The 22,079-nt window shown below is 40.8% G+C and overlaps 2 protein-coding genes across 2 annotated transcripts; both read left to right on the plus strand.

Annotated features, from left to right (window-relative positions):
- The first annotated feature begins 571 nt into the window (after positions 1-571).
- Positions 572-9,337, plus strand: LOC130222424 (uncharacterized). Its single transcript, XM_056454999.1, has 2 exons — positions 572-660; positions 8,275-9,337. The coding sequence occupies exons 1-2, from the start codon at positions 649-651 to the stop codon at positions 8,911-8,913; spliced, it is 651 nt and encodes a 216-aa protein (XP_056310974.1). The 5' UTR covers positions 572-648; the 3' UTR covers positions 8,914-9,337.
- Positions 9,338-18,104: 8,767 nt separating this feature from the next.
- On the plus strand, positions 18,105-20,871 carry LOC130222353 (uncharacterized). Its single transcript, XM_056454941.1, has 2 exons — positions 18,105-18,189; positions 19,702-20,871. The coding sequence occupies exons 1-2, from the start codon at positions 18,178-18,180 to the stop codon at positions 20,668-20,670; spliced, it is 981 nt and encodes a 326-aa protein (XP_056310916.1). The 5' UTR covers positions 18,105-18,177; the 3' UTR covers positions 20,671-20,871.
- The last annotated feature ends 1,208 nt before the right edge of the window (positions 20,872-22,079 follow it).

The following is a 22,079-nucleotide window of genomic DNA, read 5'->3' on the forward strand; positions in this document are numbered from 1 at the left end:
TACAGAATTCGACATGAGCACAAGGAAACAATGGTGTTTGAAGCTCACGGTATGTCAATTTTCATGTACTGAGCTCTTATTATTCAGCTATATCCCAATGTTCATTATATATCACCTTTAAACAGGCAAAAAAAAAAATGAAATTAAAATATGAGTTACAACTATCTAAAACATGCTTCAAGGATTTTGCACCAAGTGGATCTTAACCATGAGTCTGCATTGTTATGGAAAACTTCCTTCTAGATCTCATTCTGCCTTTAAAAATGAGACGTATTCATGGGCCTAAGAAAACAGTGAAACAAAATTGAAAATTGTGGCTTAGAAAACCCACTTCATTGAGCTCATTAATATGCAACATCCTGTCTGCACAATGGTGAACTATTTTAGTGAAACTACTGACAGACTTGTTGATTGGTTATTGAATATATCCTGCTTCCTGTGGCTTATAAAACCCCAGTTCTGTTGCTGGTAGTCACTCAGTTGGACTCTGATATTCTGCAAGAATAAACTCATAAAACTGCTTTCTGACTTTTCGAAAGGAGCTTCAGTGAACTTTCTTGTTGTTTACATTGGTAATAAATTAGAGAAGACTTGTCTTCACAAGACAGAAGAGCATCTCTCTCTGCTTAATAACATAAACCTCAAGCAATGGCAGCTAAAGTAAGTAGGCAATTCTTACAATTGGACACCAAACTCCCACCAGGCAAAAATCGAGACAATGTAGTCAGTATCTAATAAAATTTACTTGCTTAAAACTTGTTTAATCATAGTGTGAATATGATCATTGCTTAATTAGCTTTAGTTGCCAGAAAATGGGATATACTTGTACTGTATTGCATTCATTCTTGTTCTTTAGACTGCTTTACTGTATGTACACAAATGTCAGATTTCAGGTGGTTTAGAAGTCATTCATATTTAAAGAATTCCAATTAACATTTTAGGTATGACTTAAAGCATCTGTGTAGATGATAAATGCTGGATATGTGGAAAGTAAATTGCTTCTACTCACAATATTGTAAGTTTTTTCACTTTTAGACTAGAGTTTCTTTAATTCTGTATAGACTCTTTTCACATTTCCGGGTTTCTCAGTTGCGGAAATGGTTATAGTTGGGAAAAACTTAGAGCACAGTGAATGTGAATTTTTATAATCTTTTTTGCTGAAATAATAAAAGAAAAACACCACGATGGTATCATGACTTTCAGATAAAGGAAAACAATAGTGTGAGACTGATAACGGCAGCCAGAGGAGAGAGTAATGTCCTATTTACTGTCCTGCTCCTGTCATGGATTGGTCAGGCTCTCACGACCCCCACTCACGAAGATCACCATCACCTGACTTCTAATGAGCACACAGCTGCATCACATTCACGAGCACCAGATAAAAGCACAGCACTCCAGTCGCTCATTGTCCGGGCTCGTCTCGACGAAAGCGGACAACTGAGCGACCACTCAGCGTAGTCATCCTCAGCTAAAACAAACGATTTACTTACCTGTTCTCTTTGTATTCCTCCTAGTCTTCCTGGTCCTCCCGAATCGTCCTGTCTTCCAGTCCTTCCAAGTCTGTGTCATCCTCTGTCAGCTGTATCTGGTGTGTGCTGTCCATCCTCGTGTATTCCTGTTACCCAGCCACGGAGGAAAAGACCCCAACATCATTCCTGATCCTCCTGGCTATCCTTCATGTGCTCCTTGTTGTCATTTAATAAACACCCTAACGTTTCCTTACCTCTGTCTCCTGTCCGCTTCATAACAGAAGCCCGGACCCATAACGACGACAACATGAGCACCCCCGATCACCTTCAAGAGCTGGTGGACCAGTTGAAGCGGATTCTACAGCCACCAGCTCCACTTTCCAACGCACCACCAGCACCGAGCACTTCCGCCTCCACAGTTTCTTCTTCGGCCCTTCCTTCCAGTCCCATGGCCCGACCAGCGCCCTACTCAGGCGGAGCGGGGGAGTGCAATGGTTTTCTGTTACAATGTTCCCTCATATTCGAAATGCAACCTTCTCTATATCCCACAGATAAGTCGAAGATCGCCTACATCGTATCTCTACTCTCTGGACCTGCACTTAAATGGGCTGAGACGATCTGGAACCAAGCCGGGCCGGTCATGAATTCCATCACTACCTTCACGGAGTATTTCAAAGAGGTGTTTGGACGTTCTGATGGGGAAGTAGCCGCTGGAGAGCAGCTGTATCATCTAAAGCAAGGTACTCTATCTACACAGGAATATGCTCTCCGGTTTCGCACTCTAGCAGCTGCAAGTGGATGGAATGAGAGATCGTTGTTGACCACGTACCGGCTCGGCTTGGAACCCACTCTCCGAATCCAACTGGCCACATTAGATGATACAATGGGTCTGGAGAGATTCATCCAACATTCTCTCCGATGTTCCGATCGTCTCCGTTCCTATCAACAGGACACCATCACCCCCTCGTCTGCACTCCTCCAATCGCCTGAGTCAACAGCCTCTCCAGAACCAGAACCCATGATAATAGAGTCTGGAAGACTGACATCAGCGGAACGACAGAGGAGGCTGACCCGGGGTCTGTGTCTATACTGCGGTGTCAGTGGACACACCCGTATGGAGTGTCCCCTTCGTCCCATTCGGACTTCAGTGAGTGTATTCAGTACGAATATTGAACAATGTAAACCACTTACTACCACCGTACAAATAACTACTGCCTCTATTTCTCTCCTTGTCACAGCCCTCATCGACTCCGGGTCAGCAGGGAACTTCATCTCCCAATCCCTCTGTCGTCAACTCCACCTCCGTACTGAGGCGTCCTCGCATATATACCAGATACAACCGATAACCCAGTGCACTCGATCTTCGACCCGTATCCATCGACAATGCGAAGACATCCTTCTTCAAGTGGGGTTGTTACATCAAGAGAGGATTCAATTTCTGGTTCTGGAGGGTGCAAATATGGACATCATTCTAGGGCGCCCGTGGCTGGTGAAGCACGATCCCATCATCTCTTGGGGCACAGGAGAGATAAAGAAATGGGGATCTGGATGTACACCTGCCTGTTTTCCAAATCTCCCTCTTCAAGGTCGGAACCCCATTTCTTTGTTTGCAACATCGGTCGAGAGCCCTCCTGAGAAGCAGTCTATCCACATTCCTAAGGAGTACAGCTCCTTTCATGATGTCTTCTGCCCCAAGAGAGCTTCCCAGCTACCGCCGCATCGGCCATGGGACTGCGCGATCGACCTAGTTCCAGATGCCCAGTTGCCAAGAGGTAGGATCTACCCGCTCTCGCTTCCAGAGAATCAGGCAATGGAAGATTACATAAGGGAGGCTCTGAGTCAGGGGTACATACGTCACTCAAAATCACCAGCCGCCTCAAGCTTCTTCTTTGTGGCCAAGAAGGACGGAGGGCTGCGTCCATGCATCGACTACAGGGTCCTAAATAACGGTACAGTAAAATACCGATATCCCCTTCCTCTGGTACCAGCCGCTTTGGAACAGCTCCGAGAAGCTAAAGTCTTCACTAAATTGGACCTCCGCAGCGCGTATAATCTGATAAGAATACGTGAGGGGGACCAATGGAAGACAGCATTCGTGACCCCTACTGGCCACTATGAATATGAGGTCATGCCTTACGGTCTGGTCAACGCCCCCTCCGTATTCCAAAACTTCATTCATGAAGTCCTCCGGGAGTTTCTTCACCACTGTGTAATAGTGTACATAGATGACATCCTCATTTACTCCCGGAGTGAGGCCGAACATCGCCAACACGTTGCGGAGGTCCTACACACATTGAGAGAACATCACCTCTACCTCAAAGCGGAGAAATGCTCATTCCACCAGAAGTCGATTCATTTCTTGGGATACATCATTGACCAAACCGGTATACGTATGGATGGGAAGAAAATTGAGGCTGTTCTATCCTGGTCAGAACCCACTTCCATTAAGGAGCTCCAGAGGTTTCTTGGGTTTGCTAACTTTTATAGACGGTTTATCAAGGACTACAGCAGGATTACATCACCTCTCACTAATCTCCTCAAGGGTAAACCCAAAGGACTGGAGTGGACCAAAGAAGCAGCCGCAGCCTTCCGCCTTCTTAAGAAGGAGTTCACAAGGGCCCCACTCCTGACTCATCCTGACCCAAATCTTCCTTTCGTGGTGGAAGTGGACGCATCCACCACCGGCGTCGGGGCAGTATTATCTCAACATCATGATACACCGCCCCGACTGCATCCCTGTGCCTATTTCTCTCGGAAGTTGAGCCCGGCGGAGCAGAATTACAGCATAGGAGACAGGGAGCTTCTAGCAATCAAGCTAGCCTTGGAGGAGTGGCGTCACTGGTTGGAGGGAGCCAAACATCCGTTCCAGGTGATCACAGACCACAAAAACCTCCAATACATCAAAGAGGCCAAGAGACTATGTCCACGTCAAGCCAGATGGTCACTTTTCTTCTCACGTTTTGATTTCTCCATTTCCTATCGTCCAGGACCCAAGAATCTAAGAGCAGACGCTCTCTCTCGTTTACACGAGCATCACGATCATGAAGAACTCCCAACGAAGATTCTTCCCGAACACATCTCCATTTGTCCGATCACCTGGAACGCTCCTCCAGTCGTTGCCACTCCGGAAGCCCCTGCTCCGCCGGGATGCCCTCCTCATCGGCAGTTCATACCACCTGAACACCGGGTAGATCTGATCCACTCCTTACATACCTCGCTAGGCACTGGACATCCAGGGATCAACAATACTCTCTCGCTAGTATCCCAACGATTCTGGTGGCCAAACATGGCAAGGGATGTGAGGCAATATGTTCAGGGCTGTAAGGACTGTGCCCAATCCAAGAGCCCACGTCATCTACCCGCTGGAAAGCTCCATCCCTTGCCGATTCCGAACCGTCCCTGGTCACACCTAGGAGTGGACTTTATCACTGACCTCCCTTCGTCAGAAGGTAATACCTGTATTCTAGTCATAGTAGATAGATTCTCAAAGTTTGTCAAACTAATCCCTCTGAAAGGTCTTCCCACAGCCTTTGAAACTGCCGACAATATCTTTAATCAAGTCTTCAGGTCATTTGGTATTCCAGAAGATATTGTGTCGGACAGAGGTCCACAGTTCATCTCACGTCTATGGAAAGCCTTCTTCAAGCTCCTAGGTGTGGCCGTCAGCCTCTCTTCTGGATATCATCCCCAAACCAACGGGCAGACAGAGAGGAAGATTCAGGAGGTGGGACGGTTCCTGAGGACCTTCTGCAGTGGTCACCAGAACTCCTGGAGCCAGTATTTGGGCTGGGCAGAATATGCCCAAAATTCACTGCGGCAACCCTCCACCGGACTCACGCCATTCCAGTGCGTCCTGGGCTTCCAACCACCGCTCTTTCCCTGGGATGGCGAACCATCTGATGTCCCCGCAGTGGATCACTGGTTCCGGGAGAGCGAGAGAGTCTGGGACGAGGCTCATCAACATCTGCAGAGGGCAGTCCGTCGAAGCAAGGTAACCGCCGATAGGAGAAGGTCTGAAGAACCCAGATACACACCCGGACAAAAGGTGTGGCTATCCACCCGGGACATACGCATGCGACTGCCCTCTCGCAAGTTAAGTCCCCGATTTGTTGGTCCCTTCACCATCGTGGAACAGGTTAACCCCGTCACCTACAAACTACAATTACCCTCTCACTACCGTATTCACCCTACATTCCACGTATCACTCCTGAAACCCTATCACGATCCTGTTCTTCCCTCCACAGAGCCTGACCACGAAGAGGAACCCCCTCCTCCACTGCTCCTAGAAGAAGGAGCCGTCTACGCAGTGAAGGAGATCTTGCGTTCCCGACGTCGTGGTGGCCAGTTGGAGTACCTGGTGGACTGGGAAGGGTACGGCCCCGAAGAAAGGACATGGGTTCCCAGAGCTGATATTCTCGATCCTAGTCTCATGGTGGAGTTTCATGAGAGCCACCCTGAGTTCCCAGCGCCTAGAGGCAGAGGGAGACCACCACGGCGTCGGAGGTGTCGGCCCTCAGGAGCGGGCCCTGGGGAGGGGGGTACTGTCATGGATTGGTCAGGCTCTCACGACCCCCACTCACGAAGATCACCATCACCTGACTTCTAATGAGCACACAGCTGCATCACATTCACGAGCACCAGATAAAAGCACAGCACTCCAGTCGCTCATTGTCCGGGCTCGTCTCGACGAAAGCGGACAACTGAGCGACCACTCAGCGTAGTCATCCTCAGCTAAAACAAACGATTTACTTACCTGTTCTCTTTGTATTCCTCCTAGTCTTCCTGGTCCTCCCGAATCGTCCTGTCTTCCAGTCCTTCCAAGTCTGTGTCATCCTCTGTCAGCTGTATCTGGTGTGTGCTGTCCATCCTCGTGTATTCCTGTTACCCAGCCACGGAGGAAAAGACCCCAACATCATTCCTGATCCTCCTGGCTATCCTTCATGTGCTCCTTGTTGTCATTTAATAAACACCCTAACGTTTCCTTACCTCTGTCTCCTGTCCGCTTCATAACAGCTCCATAGAAGCTGCATTAGAAACACCTTGCACAAGCGATTATTTGTTTTTTGTAATTTGAAGCAAAGATGATATATATATATATATACGGAAATATATATAGAGATGTTCATGTGTTTTTTTAAACATTAAAAACTTTCAAGGAATTCAGATGCTAATGACCGTTAAACGGTTGTGAAAAGGATTCATCATTTGCAATTTTACTTTTACTTTAATTTGTTTTGCTTAAGGTATTGTGCTTTGTTACATTTTAAATCATATTCCGTACAATCATTTGTTCATTTTCTTTTCGGCTTAGTCCCTTTATTAAACTGGGGTCGCCACAGCGGAATGAACCGCCAACTTATGCAGCGGATGCCCTTCCAGCCGCAACCCATCACTAGTAAAACATTTCGTACAGAGTAAAACAAATAAAATAAACAAATAACTTTAGGAACACGCTAGAAACATTTCAGGAACATTAAGCAACTCAGAAACTACTGCAGTATAATTAACTGCTGATCAAATTGTCATAGTGACAACAAACGGAGAATCGCAGGCTAAGCTAGACGTGAGTAGTGCAAACAGAATAAAAGAGAAACCCCCTCAGATTTTCCTGTGGTTAGTTAGGAAAGGACAGATCACTGAACCGTTTTGATTTATACATTTTAAATATGGTTGTGGTTGGTGTTTAATGGTGAAAAAAACTGAACTGTCTTCAGCGGATGTATTGTTTATAAAGGTTTTATGAGCCAGTCTAAATTATACATTATACATGTTAACACAATTGCAAATTTTACTTTTACTTGAGTATATTTCGAGACTTATAATTATACCTGTGTGTACTGCAAGTGAAATTTCATAAAAGCAATAATACTTTTACTTGAGTAGAATATTTTAATGCTCATTTCAACCTCTGTAAACCAGTGTCTTTGCATTCTGACTGTGTAATAAAAATGTAATAAAGAGGAAATGATCTCAGAGAGAGTCGATTAGTGCCACAGGAATGTTACCAGGGGCGACATGGTGGCTCAGTGGTTAGCACAATCGCCTCACAGCAAGAAGGTCACTGGTTCAATCCTCGGCTGGGTCAGCTGAATTTTCTATGTGGAGTTTGCATGTTCTCCCCGTGTTGGCGTGGGTTTCCTCTGGGTGCTCCGGTTTCCCCCACAGTCCAAACACATGTGCTATAGGGTATTTCCCAGTACTGGGTTGCAGCTGGAAGGACATCAGCTACATAAAACATATGCCAGAATAGTTGGCGGCTCATTCTGCTGTGGCAACCCCTGATAAATAAGGGACTAAGCCGAAGAAAAATGAATGAATGACTGTTACCAGATTTGCTGTGAAAGGTTTGCACCCTCCTCCAATTACTAAGTCTCAATGGTTTAGATAGTAGCAGCTAAGTAAAGTTTATTTATAAACTAATGTCGAGAGGATTACGTGCCTATTATTGTTTGCGGGTTCTCCGGTTTCCTCCCACCGTCCAAAAACATGCAACTTAAGTGAATTGACTAATCCAAATCGGCAACATAGACATGCTCCTAGTAAGTAGTTATCTCTTAAGAGCGATCACTATCTGTTCATTAGCTACTACAGCAGAGGAGTTCTCCAGATCTACCTGAGCTCAAACTCCCCTCTCGTCTTGCAAACGGGAGGGAGCCCCGGGCTCGAGGCTCTTATGCTCTCTCCCGGGACAGCATGCCAAACAAGCTTTATAATCAATCATTAGCTAAGTGTGAACTCTTGAATTTACTATTTTAGAGTAACGAGTAGAAGTGTACCTCCAACTAAATGTGCATTATCTTCATAGGCAAACTTCAGGGAAGGATTGAATGCTCGAAACAAGTATGAATCCATCTTTGAAGGAGAACATGTTCCCATATATAGTCTGAAAATGAGGATTGACAAAGAAGGAAAACCCATGTCCAGTTACATTCACAAAAACATCCCACTTTATCCAAATCCTGTAGAATTCCACATCACAGAAGTGGCTCACGTCACCAACAAGACTAGTCTCCTCAAGATCTGGGACTCTGAGGGATTCAAAGATCTTGAACATTCGTTTTCATGGTGGAGCCTGAAGATTAATTACATGGATATTCGAGAAGCTGAAGAGCGTTACCTTGAGAGATTATTCCCAAACAGAAGCAACGATGAGAAAGATGTTCAGCTGCCCTTCCTGAACCGGTTTACCACATCTCCTTTGTTCAAGGGCCACCTCTCTCGTTACGGAAACTTCTGCTTCACGTTTCCTCTGTCTGAACTGATGGAGGCCTACAAGCAGCAGAGTTGTGAGGGTGAAGAGCCGGTGCTCAGAGTTTATCAGACCAAAGTCTTCAAGCAGGAGATTGAGTATGTTGTTCTTGTTCACAGCCCTCAGTTTAATGAGAAATTCAAAGATTTCTTTCCGCTTAGATACAGCCCATTTGTTGACTATGATGGGCATTGAATCATATGGAAAGCTCAAGCCATTTGTGAAACACACAAACTTAAACTGGAAACCAGTGGAAAGACAGCAGTGACAAAACCTTTGCATTCACATCAGTATTATGTGTGGGATCACGTAAGTTTTGTCTTTCACACTCCTGAAGGCCTTACCTTCCCTAAAAGCAAGCTTAAAGAGAGCCTCAGCTGCTGTATGCTGGATCCAAACATTAAACTTTCACGTGGAGAAAACTGCTATTCCATCAAACATGCTAAGAGTGTCCTCGCGAGTTTGGAAGTTCATAAAGCAGAAAAAGAAGAAGAAAAATCTGAGGAGATAAAAATGGAAGAGGACTGAAGTTTGCAGGAGGTTTAACAGGTTTTGCTTTAGCTTTCCTGACACATGGCTTGCATTATTGCATTATTACGTTATTAAGAGTAATTGCATTATTTCTGTTCTTCTGTTATTGATTTGTCTGCATTTTATACATGTACACAGATAAAGATTTCTCTTTGTATTGAGCTGTCATTTACTAAGCACCTTTTGTGTGATGTTTTGATAATTCTTAATAAATCAGATCTGCTTAGAGAGCTTTGTGTCTTACATTATTTTCTCAATCATAAAATCACACCTCATCTTACAAATAAAAATTAACATAAACAACTTTGTGAATTGATGAAAAAATCTGCATTTCGAGATGCAAATAGATGCATTAACATTTTAAAACTTGTCTCTACAGTGACACCTAGTGATATTTTTTTATGTATTGCTCTGCAACGGCTTCAGAACAAAACTAAATTACACAATTTTGAGGTAGAGGTCTGCATTTTCGCGGCTGTTCAGCGGGACCCGACCAGTTTTCTTGCAGCGCGGGAATAAGTTTCCAAATAAAATGAGGTAGCAGTCGGGAACTCTGGTGTAATTTAAAGGGAGTGGGTGGCCTAACTATATAGCGCTCCCGAGAGAAAAAGCGAATCCGCTGTAGTGCTGTATGTGTGTGTGTGTGAAAGAGAATGACAGAGAGCACTACTGCTTTGCTCTACTGCCCATCTTGTTTGTATGCAGCAACACTGCACTACTTTGGCAATACGAATGTACAGTTAATTTTCATGCCAATAAAACACATAAATGTGAATTTGAGAGCACGCACATCCATAGTGGGGCTCTGTGTGTCGCTTGTAATAGGCTGACTGGACTCTGTAACATCCAGCTGGGTGTTTTTGGGAAACCTATTTAATCACTATTCATTCTTCCATGGCCCAGTATGTACCTGCTATGTGTGTAGAAATAAAGCTGTTATGATATATGAAACACAATCGGTAGTTGGCAAATATATTGAGTGCATATGTTTGTAAATCTGACTTTGAAAGAGTCAGTGCCTCATCAGCCACAAACCTCACTGCACGTCACGCGGCACTCATGTCTCATCACAAAGGGGCAAACCACACTGACATTTAGCCAACAATCCTTGCACAACCTACACTTTTATCTGTTATCGCTCTCTTGGTAGTGTCTAATTTTTATGTGAGATTTTGAAAACCAGATCTAAATTTAGTGGGAATGGTTGGGTCGGGTTGAAAACGGGTTGGGTCGGTCAGCGGGTAAACAAAGACTGAATATACGGCGGGAGCGGTCGGGTGCGGTATAAAACCTGGCGAGAGCGGGAGTGAGATTAAAATTTCAGTCCTGAGCAGATCTCTAAATTGAGGTATTAAACTCTACATTGAAGAGTTGAGGTTTCAAGTGATTTAGTTATCGTGGGTTCGAATCCAGAGTGATACGGCTATAGTTGTTAGTTTTTAAAAGCTCAGTTCTTGTAAAGTGTTTGGTTTTAACATTAGTCTAACATCCAAATGAACACTTTGTGAATAAATGTGTCTTGTTTTGGTCATAAAAAGTAACATTATTTAAAATACATCAAGCTATAAAAAGTATTTGTACAAGTCGGGATTCAAACTCGGCCATTTGCAGCACAGTTACTCTGTGGACATGCATGGTATAGGCTACTTGAGATTTTCCAACCCTGTCAGTTAAACGCAGATTCGCCAGGTCTCGAAACACTTCTGAAATGACCTTGCTTTGCTTTGAATTGCTTTAGTCACATGGTGCTTTGAAACACTATAGTCATGTGACCTAGGTGTCAGTTTCTCATCAGCCATCTCTAGCTTTTTTTACCTTTGCTTTGTTTTATTGTTTATGATGTTATGCCACCTGTCCTAAACATTTGCCTGTTATTTTGACCACATTCTTGCAACACAGGCTCATTCTAAAAACGTAGTCCTGTAGACGTTTCTAGGGATTATGAATTATGTAGCCGGAGGTATGTATGGCTGCATTTCATTTTTTTAAGCGAACATTATGGGATGGTATGATGCTGTTCCTTTTGGTGCTCACCAGCTGACCACTTAGCACCATGTGGAGGGCTTTCCCACCTCAACCAGTTTGTCCAGTCAGCTCGTTGTGTACGTCGGCGGTGTTCGAGTCCAGGGAATCGCGGTTCCAGAAATCAGGTAAGACAAAAACAGAATCCAAATACTATGAACGAGTGAACAACAGGGTGAGAATGTGGTAAAATCTGAAAACGTGGTAAAAATCAGATGAGGGCTTTTCTTTTTCTGGACGGCTTTTGTGAACCATCGGTTGGGTTTAGGGAGATAAGTGGGCGGGCGGGTCAACCAGTAAAATTGGATGGATTTAGGGAAGGAGGAGGGTGGGTCAGTCGATTGGCCGGTCGCCCAATCAATCATTCAGTAATTCAGTTGGTCGACAGCGACCTCTGGTGGGTTTTAGCGAGAACATCGCGGGCCTGAACGGCACTCGCAAGAGACATTTGACATACGAAAAAGCACACACAGCGGCCTCTCACTGATTCGGGAAAACAAAAACTGCAAGAAAGTACCTCCTGGGACGTATTTTGCGGTCTCCAGAAACGTCCATTGCACCATGTTTTCAGAATGAGCCTGGGTTGCATTCTTTGGATTACCCTAATGCTCCAGTTTGCACCTGTTTGACCATTGCCTGCCTGACTACTCTTGATTATTAAACTGCACGTAGATCCTCATCTCTGTTGTCCTGACCAGTGGTGTAGTCCTTGCTATACGCACATATACTCCGTATGCCTACTTTTTTCCACGAGCTGTTTGGGTATTACGACTTCTGAGGATCAATAATTGTTCAATTAATCAATAATAATACCCTTGGTATACTCACTTGTTTTGCAGATTAGACTTCCTAATTTACATGTATTCACGTCCCCTTTACTGTATACCAAATGTGTTTTTATCTCGCATCTTAATTTGTTACAATTGATGCATTTTGTATAAATCGCTCCACCCCCCCGCCCCCCCCCCCCCCCCCCCCCCCCACCCAGCGATGTCTCGCTGAAACGCTCAGGTAAAATTATAAAACAGCATGGGCGTCGCTTTAGCCCTCCTATATATTTCTATTCAGCCCCCTAAAGGTTTTGCGATTAGCTCATGAACTGCACACTACTATATTATCACCTCAGTCCCCTTTGATTTTGATATGAAACCGGCGACAGACTTCCGCTGCTCCGTTTTCAGCTAGATTTACATTGAATCAGCAAACCACAGCTGTGCAGTGCGAGAGCACAAGGTGTGTGTGTTTATCGAAAGATTGTTATAATATCTGCATATACAGAAACACTTCCCCATCTACTGTTTCCTCTGCGCTCCCCTCATCATCACAGCTGTTTCCTCCAGCAAAAATGCAGCTCTTAACGAACATTTCGCTATGTTTATTTCAAAATTAACTATGAAAATAAAACACATTACAGTGCATGTGGCATTAACTATAGCATACATTCATGCTCAGGATTAATCACAGTGACAGAACTACTCAGCGTACTTATTTTAACTGCATATCAGAGTGAAACATCACGTGTTGTATCATATTATTTACTTTTCCTATTATGACTTATATTATGATTGTGAAATATGTAAAATAGCCTGTACATTTTTATATGTTCATATTTATGCTGTTTTGAATTAATAAAGTGGCTGTTTTATTTATATAATATATGGAAAAAAAATTTATTGAATATAGAAAATGATTTGTACTACAGTAAACCGGTACGTTGAGCCTATTTGTCTCATTCAGAGCTCAAATGCCTGTGCCTGTCTATGAAATACAGTGGAATACTGCTAGTTTACAACCCTACCATATTAGCCAAACATTTTTAAGTGTATTATTTTAAATTCTTACTTAAACGCGTAACAATATGCGATTTAAAAGGGAAACTACTAGTATATAATAGTGACAGCAGAAGACAGACTCCTAATAGTTTGGTTTAAAACAAGCATGCACAAATGTGACAATCAAACATAATGGCTGATTGATGTTTAAAGAAACCTCTTAAATGTAAAGTAATAAGCCAATAAAGAAAGTAAGTTTCAATATTAAAATGAATAAATAAGCTACATACTGTATCTTATTTGAATCTTATTTGAACGTGTGCTTTGCTTTTGTTTTCCTGATTTATTTAATTTTATTTTAAATGTACAGTTTATGTTAACAACATACAGTTCTTGATATAGCGGTCTTGAAACATGATTTTTTTGTACAGTATTTAATTATTTTTACAAGTCCCTTTAGAGTTAAACAGTTGGGTTTTACCACAGCGTTATATATTCAGCCAATCTCTGGGTCTGCTGGGGGCACTATTAGCTAAACATAAATCATTGAATTGGATTAGACTATTAGCATCGCCCTTTAAAACAAACAAATTATTTTTTTTCTTTTTAAATGGATAGTTTTCCCCCAAAAATGAAAATTTTCATCATTTACTCAACCTTGACTTATTCTAAACTGATTTGTCAAAAGAAGATATTTTGAAGAAAGCTGGAAACCTGTAACCATTGAATTACATTGGCATAGTATTTGTTTTTCCTTTCATGGAAGTTAATAGTTATATATATATATAGCTAATGAATCAAAGAAACATTGACTTTCGTCATTTATTTGCCTGCTTTCATTTGAAATTTGGGTGGGGTGCAATAGTACACCACCTATTTTTTTTAGGACTACACCACTGGTCCTGACCAATATGTAACAACAAGGATTTCTGCCACTTACCACACACACTATACTATACACACTATACACCATACATACTATTTTTGAATATTTAAATAACTTCTATAGTAAAAAAATAGTGTTTGTCAAAGGGTGGGCTTGAACCTGGGCCAAGATCCACCCAAAAATGAAAATGGCCTCCTCATTTACTCAAGCTTCTTTCTTCTGTTGCACACAGAACAAGATTTTCGAATGAATGCTGAAAAAACAGCTCAATTGAGATCTATAGTAGGAATAAAAAGTGGAGGATGAGGATATAATGACATTATTGTTCATTATTGTTCAGAATGTTCATCATTGGCTGAACTATAACATTTAACCTGTATGCTGAACTTCACAGTAAAGTAGAAAACCCCTGTTTATTTGACCTGATCAAAGATTTATCAGGCCTTCTGTGTCATTCACTTCCAACTCTTTTTATTAAAACTCTGATATTATTTTCACTAAGGGTCATTTGTAATCCTGAGTTTCTAGAGTTAACCCAATACTGGTATGGTTATTGTAGAAGTGTTTAAAAAACAAAAATGACTAGCACATGAATCAGAATAGAGATTCGACAATCAAAGTTCATAAAACGGTGCACTTTAATAAATGCAAAGCATAAGCATTTTCTCCATCTCTCTTTCACCCTCTCACCCACACACACACACCACAAACCTGTCTCAGCTATCTTCTTGGAAACTTTTTTTTATGGTTGCCATTTAAATCTATTGTTGCTAAGGGGAGGCAGAAGAGTGTCAGCCAATCAGAAAGCAGCACGAACATTACTTGTCTCATATTTACCACATGATGCAATATCATTGCTGCTAAGGATTTTACCCATGCAAATCTGAAAATTGCTAAATATGCAAGGCCTTCTGGTAGACAACTTAGAAGTATTAAATATTTGACCATGTTTCATATGTTCACGTTTGTATGAAAATCCATTTGTGTTTCTAATTTAAAGTATTGAATGTTTTTATGATGGACTGTTGTTATTTGTACTTTTACAATTTATGAAGTGTAGGTAGTGTGTGTACATTTATATGGTTATAGTATGTTCATAAAGGCCACATGGTGGCTCAGTCGATAACACTGTCCCCTCACAGCAAGAGGGTCACCGGTTTGAGTCCCGGCTGGGTTTTCCCCATGTTGGCGTGGGTTTCCTCCGGGTGCTCCGGTTTCCACCACAGTCCAAACACATGCGCTATAGGAGAACTGATGAAGTAAATTGGCCGTAGTGTATGAGTGAGTGTGTGTGGGTGTTTACCAGAACTGGGTTGCGGCTGGAAGGGCATCCACTGTGTAAAACACAGTTGGCTGTAAAACACGTTGGCTGTTCGTTCTGCTGTGGTGACCCCTGATAAATAAAGGGACTAAGCTGAAGGAAATTCATGGTTTTTTGTGGTGCCTTAAATTAATAAACTTAAATAGTACAATTCTGCCAACATGTCAATTTTGTCACAAGCGGTTTCAGCATGCTAGATTCATTTTACACAAATACCCATAACTCACACAAGGCCATCCCATAAAGAGATCTGATAAATGGCAATATATATGAACATACAAGTTCATGTTTGGATATAAAATATGCAAATTCTCAACTTTTGTAGTGTTGAATGCTTGATTCTGTTTGGCTGATGATCATTCTCAGGCGTGCAGTTATTGTCAGATAAACGCACAGCTAAAGTAGTTCCAGCAGGTTTTCTGGACACATTACAGCTTCATATCACTCTGCTGAATGATTTCAGTGTTACTGAACACCCCAGATGCACATAGCAGGGCATCGACAAAACTACTAAAAAACAAAATCTTATGATAGCAACCCTGACACTTGTCTGCCAGACTGGTGAAGTGCTTTCTGTTAGCATGGTTTGCAGTTCTGGATACTGATGCCTAGTTAAAACCAAAAATATGTTCAGTTTTATTTGACTACATAGATACTTTAAGATTAATCTGAAATGTCTAAAAAAGCTGCAACTATTCTATCTACAGAAGATCCAGAGTTTAATGTTTGGTGTTGCTTACTTTTGCACCTCTTTTACTTTCACTTTCAGTTCTAGAAATAACAGCGGTTCAGTCTCCCTCTAGAGGCGCAGAGCATTATTACATTCTCAAATCAGATGAGAATGAAAAACCATAGAATAAACTTAAGCTTAATACACACTGAAACAAAAAGCACAATGAAGGAAGTTATCCGTAAAAACTATTACTTTACTCTCATGTGCACAATAAACCACAGCCCACCCAAATCCAGTGTCGCAAACAACCCCAAAAACAAAAGTAGTGTGTTTGAAATAAAAACAGTGAATACTCTCATAGACTGTAAGCAGAAAAAAAATCCCTTTACTGCTGCTCCACCAAACAGTTGACCATGTTTTTACTGTTTTAAATAAAGACTGTTAAAGTAATTTAAACAATGACTGTTTAAAAAAATGGCGTTCACAGCATTGTTGGTTTACAAAAAATAACAAAACAAAAAAAAGCGTGTTAAATGAGAATCTGAAATAATTTATGGCATACTTTAAAAAAATAAAGAGTATTTAGTATTCAAAAATGTTTTATTTTAAATATATATTTTTAATTAAATTGGTCTTACACTTCATATATTCAGATTTTTATTTGTAGTATATGCATTAAATGTGGTACGTTTACCATAAACAGACATATCAACATATCCATTTGGTAGGGGCTGATATTTTAGAAATTAACGGATGTTTTGGAAAAAAAGGCATCGTTAACTAGCAACATTAGGAGTTAAGAAATGCAATCCAAACATTTTATTCTTGGTTGGGTAGTTAAAGGGTTAAGCAGTCCTCTGAATACTGGAAATATCCAGAGTTGTGACAGTAACTTGGCAATCATACAACAGCACTGCCAGCATATGAGCACGTTGGAGTGAGAATTATTATTTAGAGCGAGGGGGGTGTTTCGAAGGATTCATTTATTCATTCATTTTCTTTTCGGCTTAGTCCCTTTATTAATCTGGGGTCGCCACAGCGGAATGAACCACCAACTTATCCAGCACATGTTCTACGCAGCGGATGCTCTTCCAGCTGCAACCCATCTCTGGGAAACATCCATACACACTCATTCACACTCATACACCGGACAATTTAGCCTACCCTATTCAGCTGTACCGCATGTGTTTGGACTGTGGGGGAAACCGGAGCACCCGGAGGAAACCCACACGAACGCAGGGAGAACATGCAGACTCCACACAGAAATGCCAACTGACCCAGCCAAAGCTCAAACCAGCGACTTTTTTTGCTGCGAGGCGACAGCACTCCCTACTGCGCCACTGCGTTGCCTGTTTCGAAGGATAAAAATCTAAAAAAGAATTTTATTTTAACGACAATTAGACTACTTAAAATACATTGATAATCAAATATAATAGATTACATACAATTATTTAAAAAAGCACACTCATTCCTAGAAGCAATTGAACGTCTGCTCTCATTTATGGCTGTAAAATTTGCTTGTATTGTTGATTGATGTTGCAAACTTTAAATTTGTTAACTATATTATTTTTATTTCTATGTATTGTCATGAACACATTTGTTCACAGACTAAGTCATTAATTATTCTTAGTCATTTGATTTCCACATAGTTCTAAAACAAATTACAGAAAAGGATATTTCGCTTTAAAATGGAACTTTACTCACCTTCAAATGGTTAAACATTTGAGTTTCTTTCTTCAATTAAAAGCACAGTTCACCAAAAAATAAAAATACTGCCATCATTTATTCACACTACACTTGTTCCAAACCTTAATGAGTTTCTTTCTTTTCTTGAACACTAAAGAAGATATTTTGAAGAATGCTGGAAACCTGTAACAACTGACTTCTACAGCATTTGTTTTTCCTACTATGGAAGTCAATGGTTACCAGTTTCCAGCTGACTTCACAATATTTGTGTACAACAAACTCATAAATGTTTGGAACAAGTGAAGGGTGAGTAAATAATAACAGCATTTTCATTTTGAACTGAGCTGTGCATTTAGTTGGTAATCCATTTGTTCATTTACTGCTCATCAGGAATAGTAAATAGTCATTCGTTAAATTATTTCCTGTAAGATAAGCTTGAGTAATCAAAGTTTCGTTAGTCTAGAAAAGGATCATGGGTGTGGTGGTGGACAGAAAGAGAGAAAGCAGCAGGTAAACTCACAGTCCTCACGAGACAGAAACATTTACTTGGTAACATAAGCCTCACAAAATGGCAGCAAAAGTAAGTAGGCATTTCTTTCCATTTGACATAGAAACTAAATGTGCTGAATTTATTATGTTTATTGCTCTTGGCTGTTATTGAATATTATTTCTGTGTTTTAAGCTGTTAAAAGGATAGTTTACCCAAAATTTAAAAAATACTCACTGTTACTTTCCCTCAAGTAGTTTAATCCTTTTTTTTTTTCTGTTAAACACCAGAGATGATATTTTGAGAATGTTATAAACCCTGTAACCATTGACTTTCAACTGAATAAAAACAAATAATATGGAAGTCAGTAGTTATTAGTAAATGGTTATTTTGTGTTCAACAGAAAAAAGGAAACTCATAATGGTTTAAAACAAGTGAATGGATGGTAGAATGCTGTTTTGGGTTGACTATACCTTTAAACTGTGAATATGATGATAAGCTTTAAATTTGCTAATACTGTATATACTGTTAAAGTCAGAATTATTAGCCCCCCCCTTTAGATTTTTTTTAAATTTTTTAAATATTTCCCAAAATGATGCAAGAAAATTTTCACAGTATGACTGCTAATATTTTTTCTTCTGGAGAAAGTCTTATTTGTTTTAATTTTTTAAACACCATTTTAAGGTCAACATTATTATCCCCTTTAAGCTATATATTTTTTCCCTGATAGTCTACAAAACAAACCATCGTTATACAATAACTTGCCTAATTAAAATAACCTGCCCAGTTAAACTAATTAACCTAGTTAAGTCTTTAAATGTTATTAGAAATGAGTTATTAAAACTATTATGATTAAAAAAATGTGTTGAAAAAAATCTGCTCTCCGTTAAACAGAAATTGGGGAAAAATATAAACAGGGGGGCTAATAATTCTGACTTCAACTAGTTAATATATATAAATAAGATCTTTTTGGTTGATTTAACCTCATTTTGATTTGGAGAATTCACCTCAACATGTTTATTGGAACAAGCAGAATTACCAAAATGATATCTATAATCTTGGTAGATGATCAAACAGTTTACTGTAATGCATAACCATGTCAAGTGCCCTATGAACTTTATTGCATGATTATATTGTCATTATTACTGACATTATCAGTATCGTTTTCATTAAATGTGCTTTAACTTTTGTCCTCTGAATTACTTATTGTTCATAGAATTTGAAAAAACAAAACAAAAAAAAAAAGCAATGGTTATTTAGTTATATAGAAATATATGTGGTTTGTTTGTTATTTTGGCCTAGTCAATCCCTGAAGTTATTCATACGAAAAAACAAACAAACATTCATTTTGGGGGGGGGGGGGGGGGGGTTGATTGACCTATTACTTTACATTTAATTGTTTCATTTTATTTTGTACCAAATATTTCTTTCTGTTATGGCTTACCCTAGAGTTCATAACAGTTCATGAAGAGGTGGGGGCTCGTCCGGGATGGCGTCATGACCTGTAGTTTTTTTAATTATTTGTGGTATTGTTGTCTGTTTTTTGTTGTTGTTGTTGAAAATTAAATAAAACATACCTAAACTAAATGTTTATCATCTTCATAGACAAACTTCAGAGAAGGAAGAAACGCTCGAAACAAGTATGAATCGATCTTTGAAGGAGAACACATTTTAATAAATGATCTGAGGACGAGAAAAGAAATAGTAGAAAGACCCATTTCCCGTTACATTAATAAAGAAATCATAGGCTACCCAACTTCTGTTGAATTCCACATCACAGAAGTGGCTCATGTCACCAACTTGACTAGTCTTCACAAGATCTGGGACTCTGAGGGATTCAAAGGTCACAATGAAAATCAGTTTTCATGGTGGAGCCAGAAGATTAATAATTGTGATATTCAAGAAGCTGAAGAGCGTTACCTTGAGAGATTATTCCCAAACAGAAGTAAAGAAGCGAAATCAGCTCAGCAGCCAGTTTTAAAACAGTTCACTACATCTCCTTTGTTCAACAACGAAATCTCACGCTACGGAAACTTCAGGTTCACGTTTCCTCTGTCTGAACTGATGGAGACCTACAAGAAGCAGAAATGTGAGGGTGAAGAGCCTGTTCTCAGAGTATATGGGACTAAGATTTTCAGGCAGGAGATTGAGTATGTTGTTCTTGTTCACAGCCCTCAGTTTAATGAGAAATTCAAGAATTTCCCATTGCTAACATCTAGCCCAATTGTTGACTATGATGGTCATCGAATTATCTGGAAAGCTCAAGCCATTTGTGAAACACACAACTTAGAACTGGACTTACAACTCGGTGACATACTGGTGGCAAAACCTATGTTTTATCAGTTTTACGTGTGGGATCAGGTCAGCTTTGCCTTTCACACCAACGAGGTCCTGATCTTCCCTAAAACAAAGCTTAAAGCAAGCCTCAGATGTTGTGAACATGATTCAAAAATTGATCTTTCACTTGGAAAAAACTGCTCTTCTGTTAAAGATGCTGAGAGAGTCGCTGAGAGTCTGAATGATGGTGAAAAAGAGGAACACAAATCTGAGGAAATAAAATTGGAAAAGGACTGACTGCCTCTCATTTACTAACCACGCACTAATTTATGCAACCCAAGCTCATTCTAAAAATGCATCGCTATATACATTTCTGGAGAGCGCCAAATACCTCCCAGGAGCTACTTTTTTTGCAGTTTTTGTAAATCCACCAGAGGGCGCTGTGAACGCTTTTAAAGCTCTCAAATTTCTCTTGCGAGCACCATTCACACATGCTGTTCTTGCATAATCCACTAGAGGTTGTTGTTGACCGACTGACTGACTGACCGATCGTTTGACTGACCCCCCTAAACCCAACCTACAATGCTTTCAAAAGCAATCCAGATAAAGAAACGCCCTCACCTGATTTTTACCACATTTTCAGATTTTACCACATTCATACCATTGTTTAAATCATACCGTCATTCTGAAAACGTAGTGCCGTGGATGTTTCTGGAGACTGCATATTATGTATCCGGAGGTACACAATTGCATTTAATTTTTTAAGCGAACTCTACGGGGCAGTATGACAGTGTTCCTTTTCGCGCTTACTGGCTGTCGCTTACCTCCGTGTGGAGGGTTTTCCCACTGCAACAAGCTTGTTCAGTTAGCTCGTCGTGTATGATGGAAAATTGATTCCAGAAATCAGGTAAGACAAAAACAGAATGCAAAAAATAAAGTGAACAAATGAATAACAGGGTGAGAATGTGGGAAAATCCGAAAATGTGGTAAAAATCAGACGAGGGCTTTTCTTTTTTTGGACAACTTTGTAAATCGTTGGTTGGGTTAAGGGAAGTGGGCAGGCAATTGGTAAAATTGTTAAAAGTGGTTGAGTTTAGGAAAGGAGGAGGAGGGTGGGTCAGTCGATTGGCCGGTCGCCCAGTCAAACATTCAATAATTCAGTCGGTCAACAGCGGCCTCTGGTGGGTTTTTGCGAGAACAGCGTGAGCGTGAACAGCACTCGGGAGAGACATTTGAGATACGAAAAAGCACACGAAGCGGCCTCTCACTGATTCGCGAAAACAAAAACTGCAAAAATACGTACCTCCCGAGACGTATTCTGCGGCCTCCAGAAATGTCCACAGGATTACATTTTCAGAATGAGCCTGGGTTGTATTTAATTGTTTATTTTATTTTTTGGCTCCTGTTTTGTTTTACCTGCTCTCTGGAGTCAGACTCAAACCCTGTCGTTGGGTCAACTCTGCTCCACGTCTCATGTCCGCCGATGTATGTGGCAAACTGGTTCCAGCGGGAAAGCTATCCACATATAGGTAAGCGATCAGCTGGTAAACACGAAAAGGAATGTACTGCCCCGTAGAGTTCATTTTACAGACGAAATGCAGCCATAAGTACCTCTGGCTACATAATTTGCAATATTCAGAAATGTATATGGGGTACATTTTCAGAATTAATCTATGTCGAATTTATGCATAAAATGTGCGTACGTA

The sequence above is a fragment of the Danio aesculapii genome, chromosome 1 (assembly GCF_903798145.1).
Source record: "Danio aesculapii chromosome 1, fDanAes4.1, whole genome shotgun sequence".
Classification (NCBI taxonomy): Eukaryota; Metazoa; Chordata; class Actinopteri; order Cypriniformes; family Danionidae; genus Danio; species Danio aesculapii.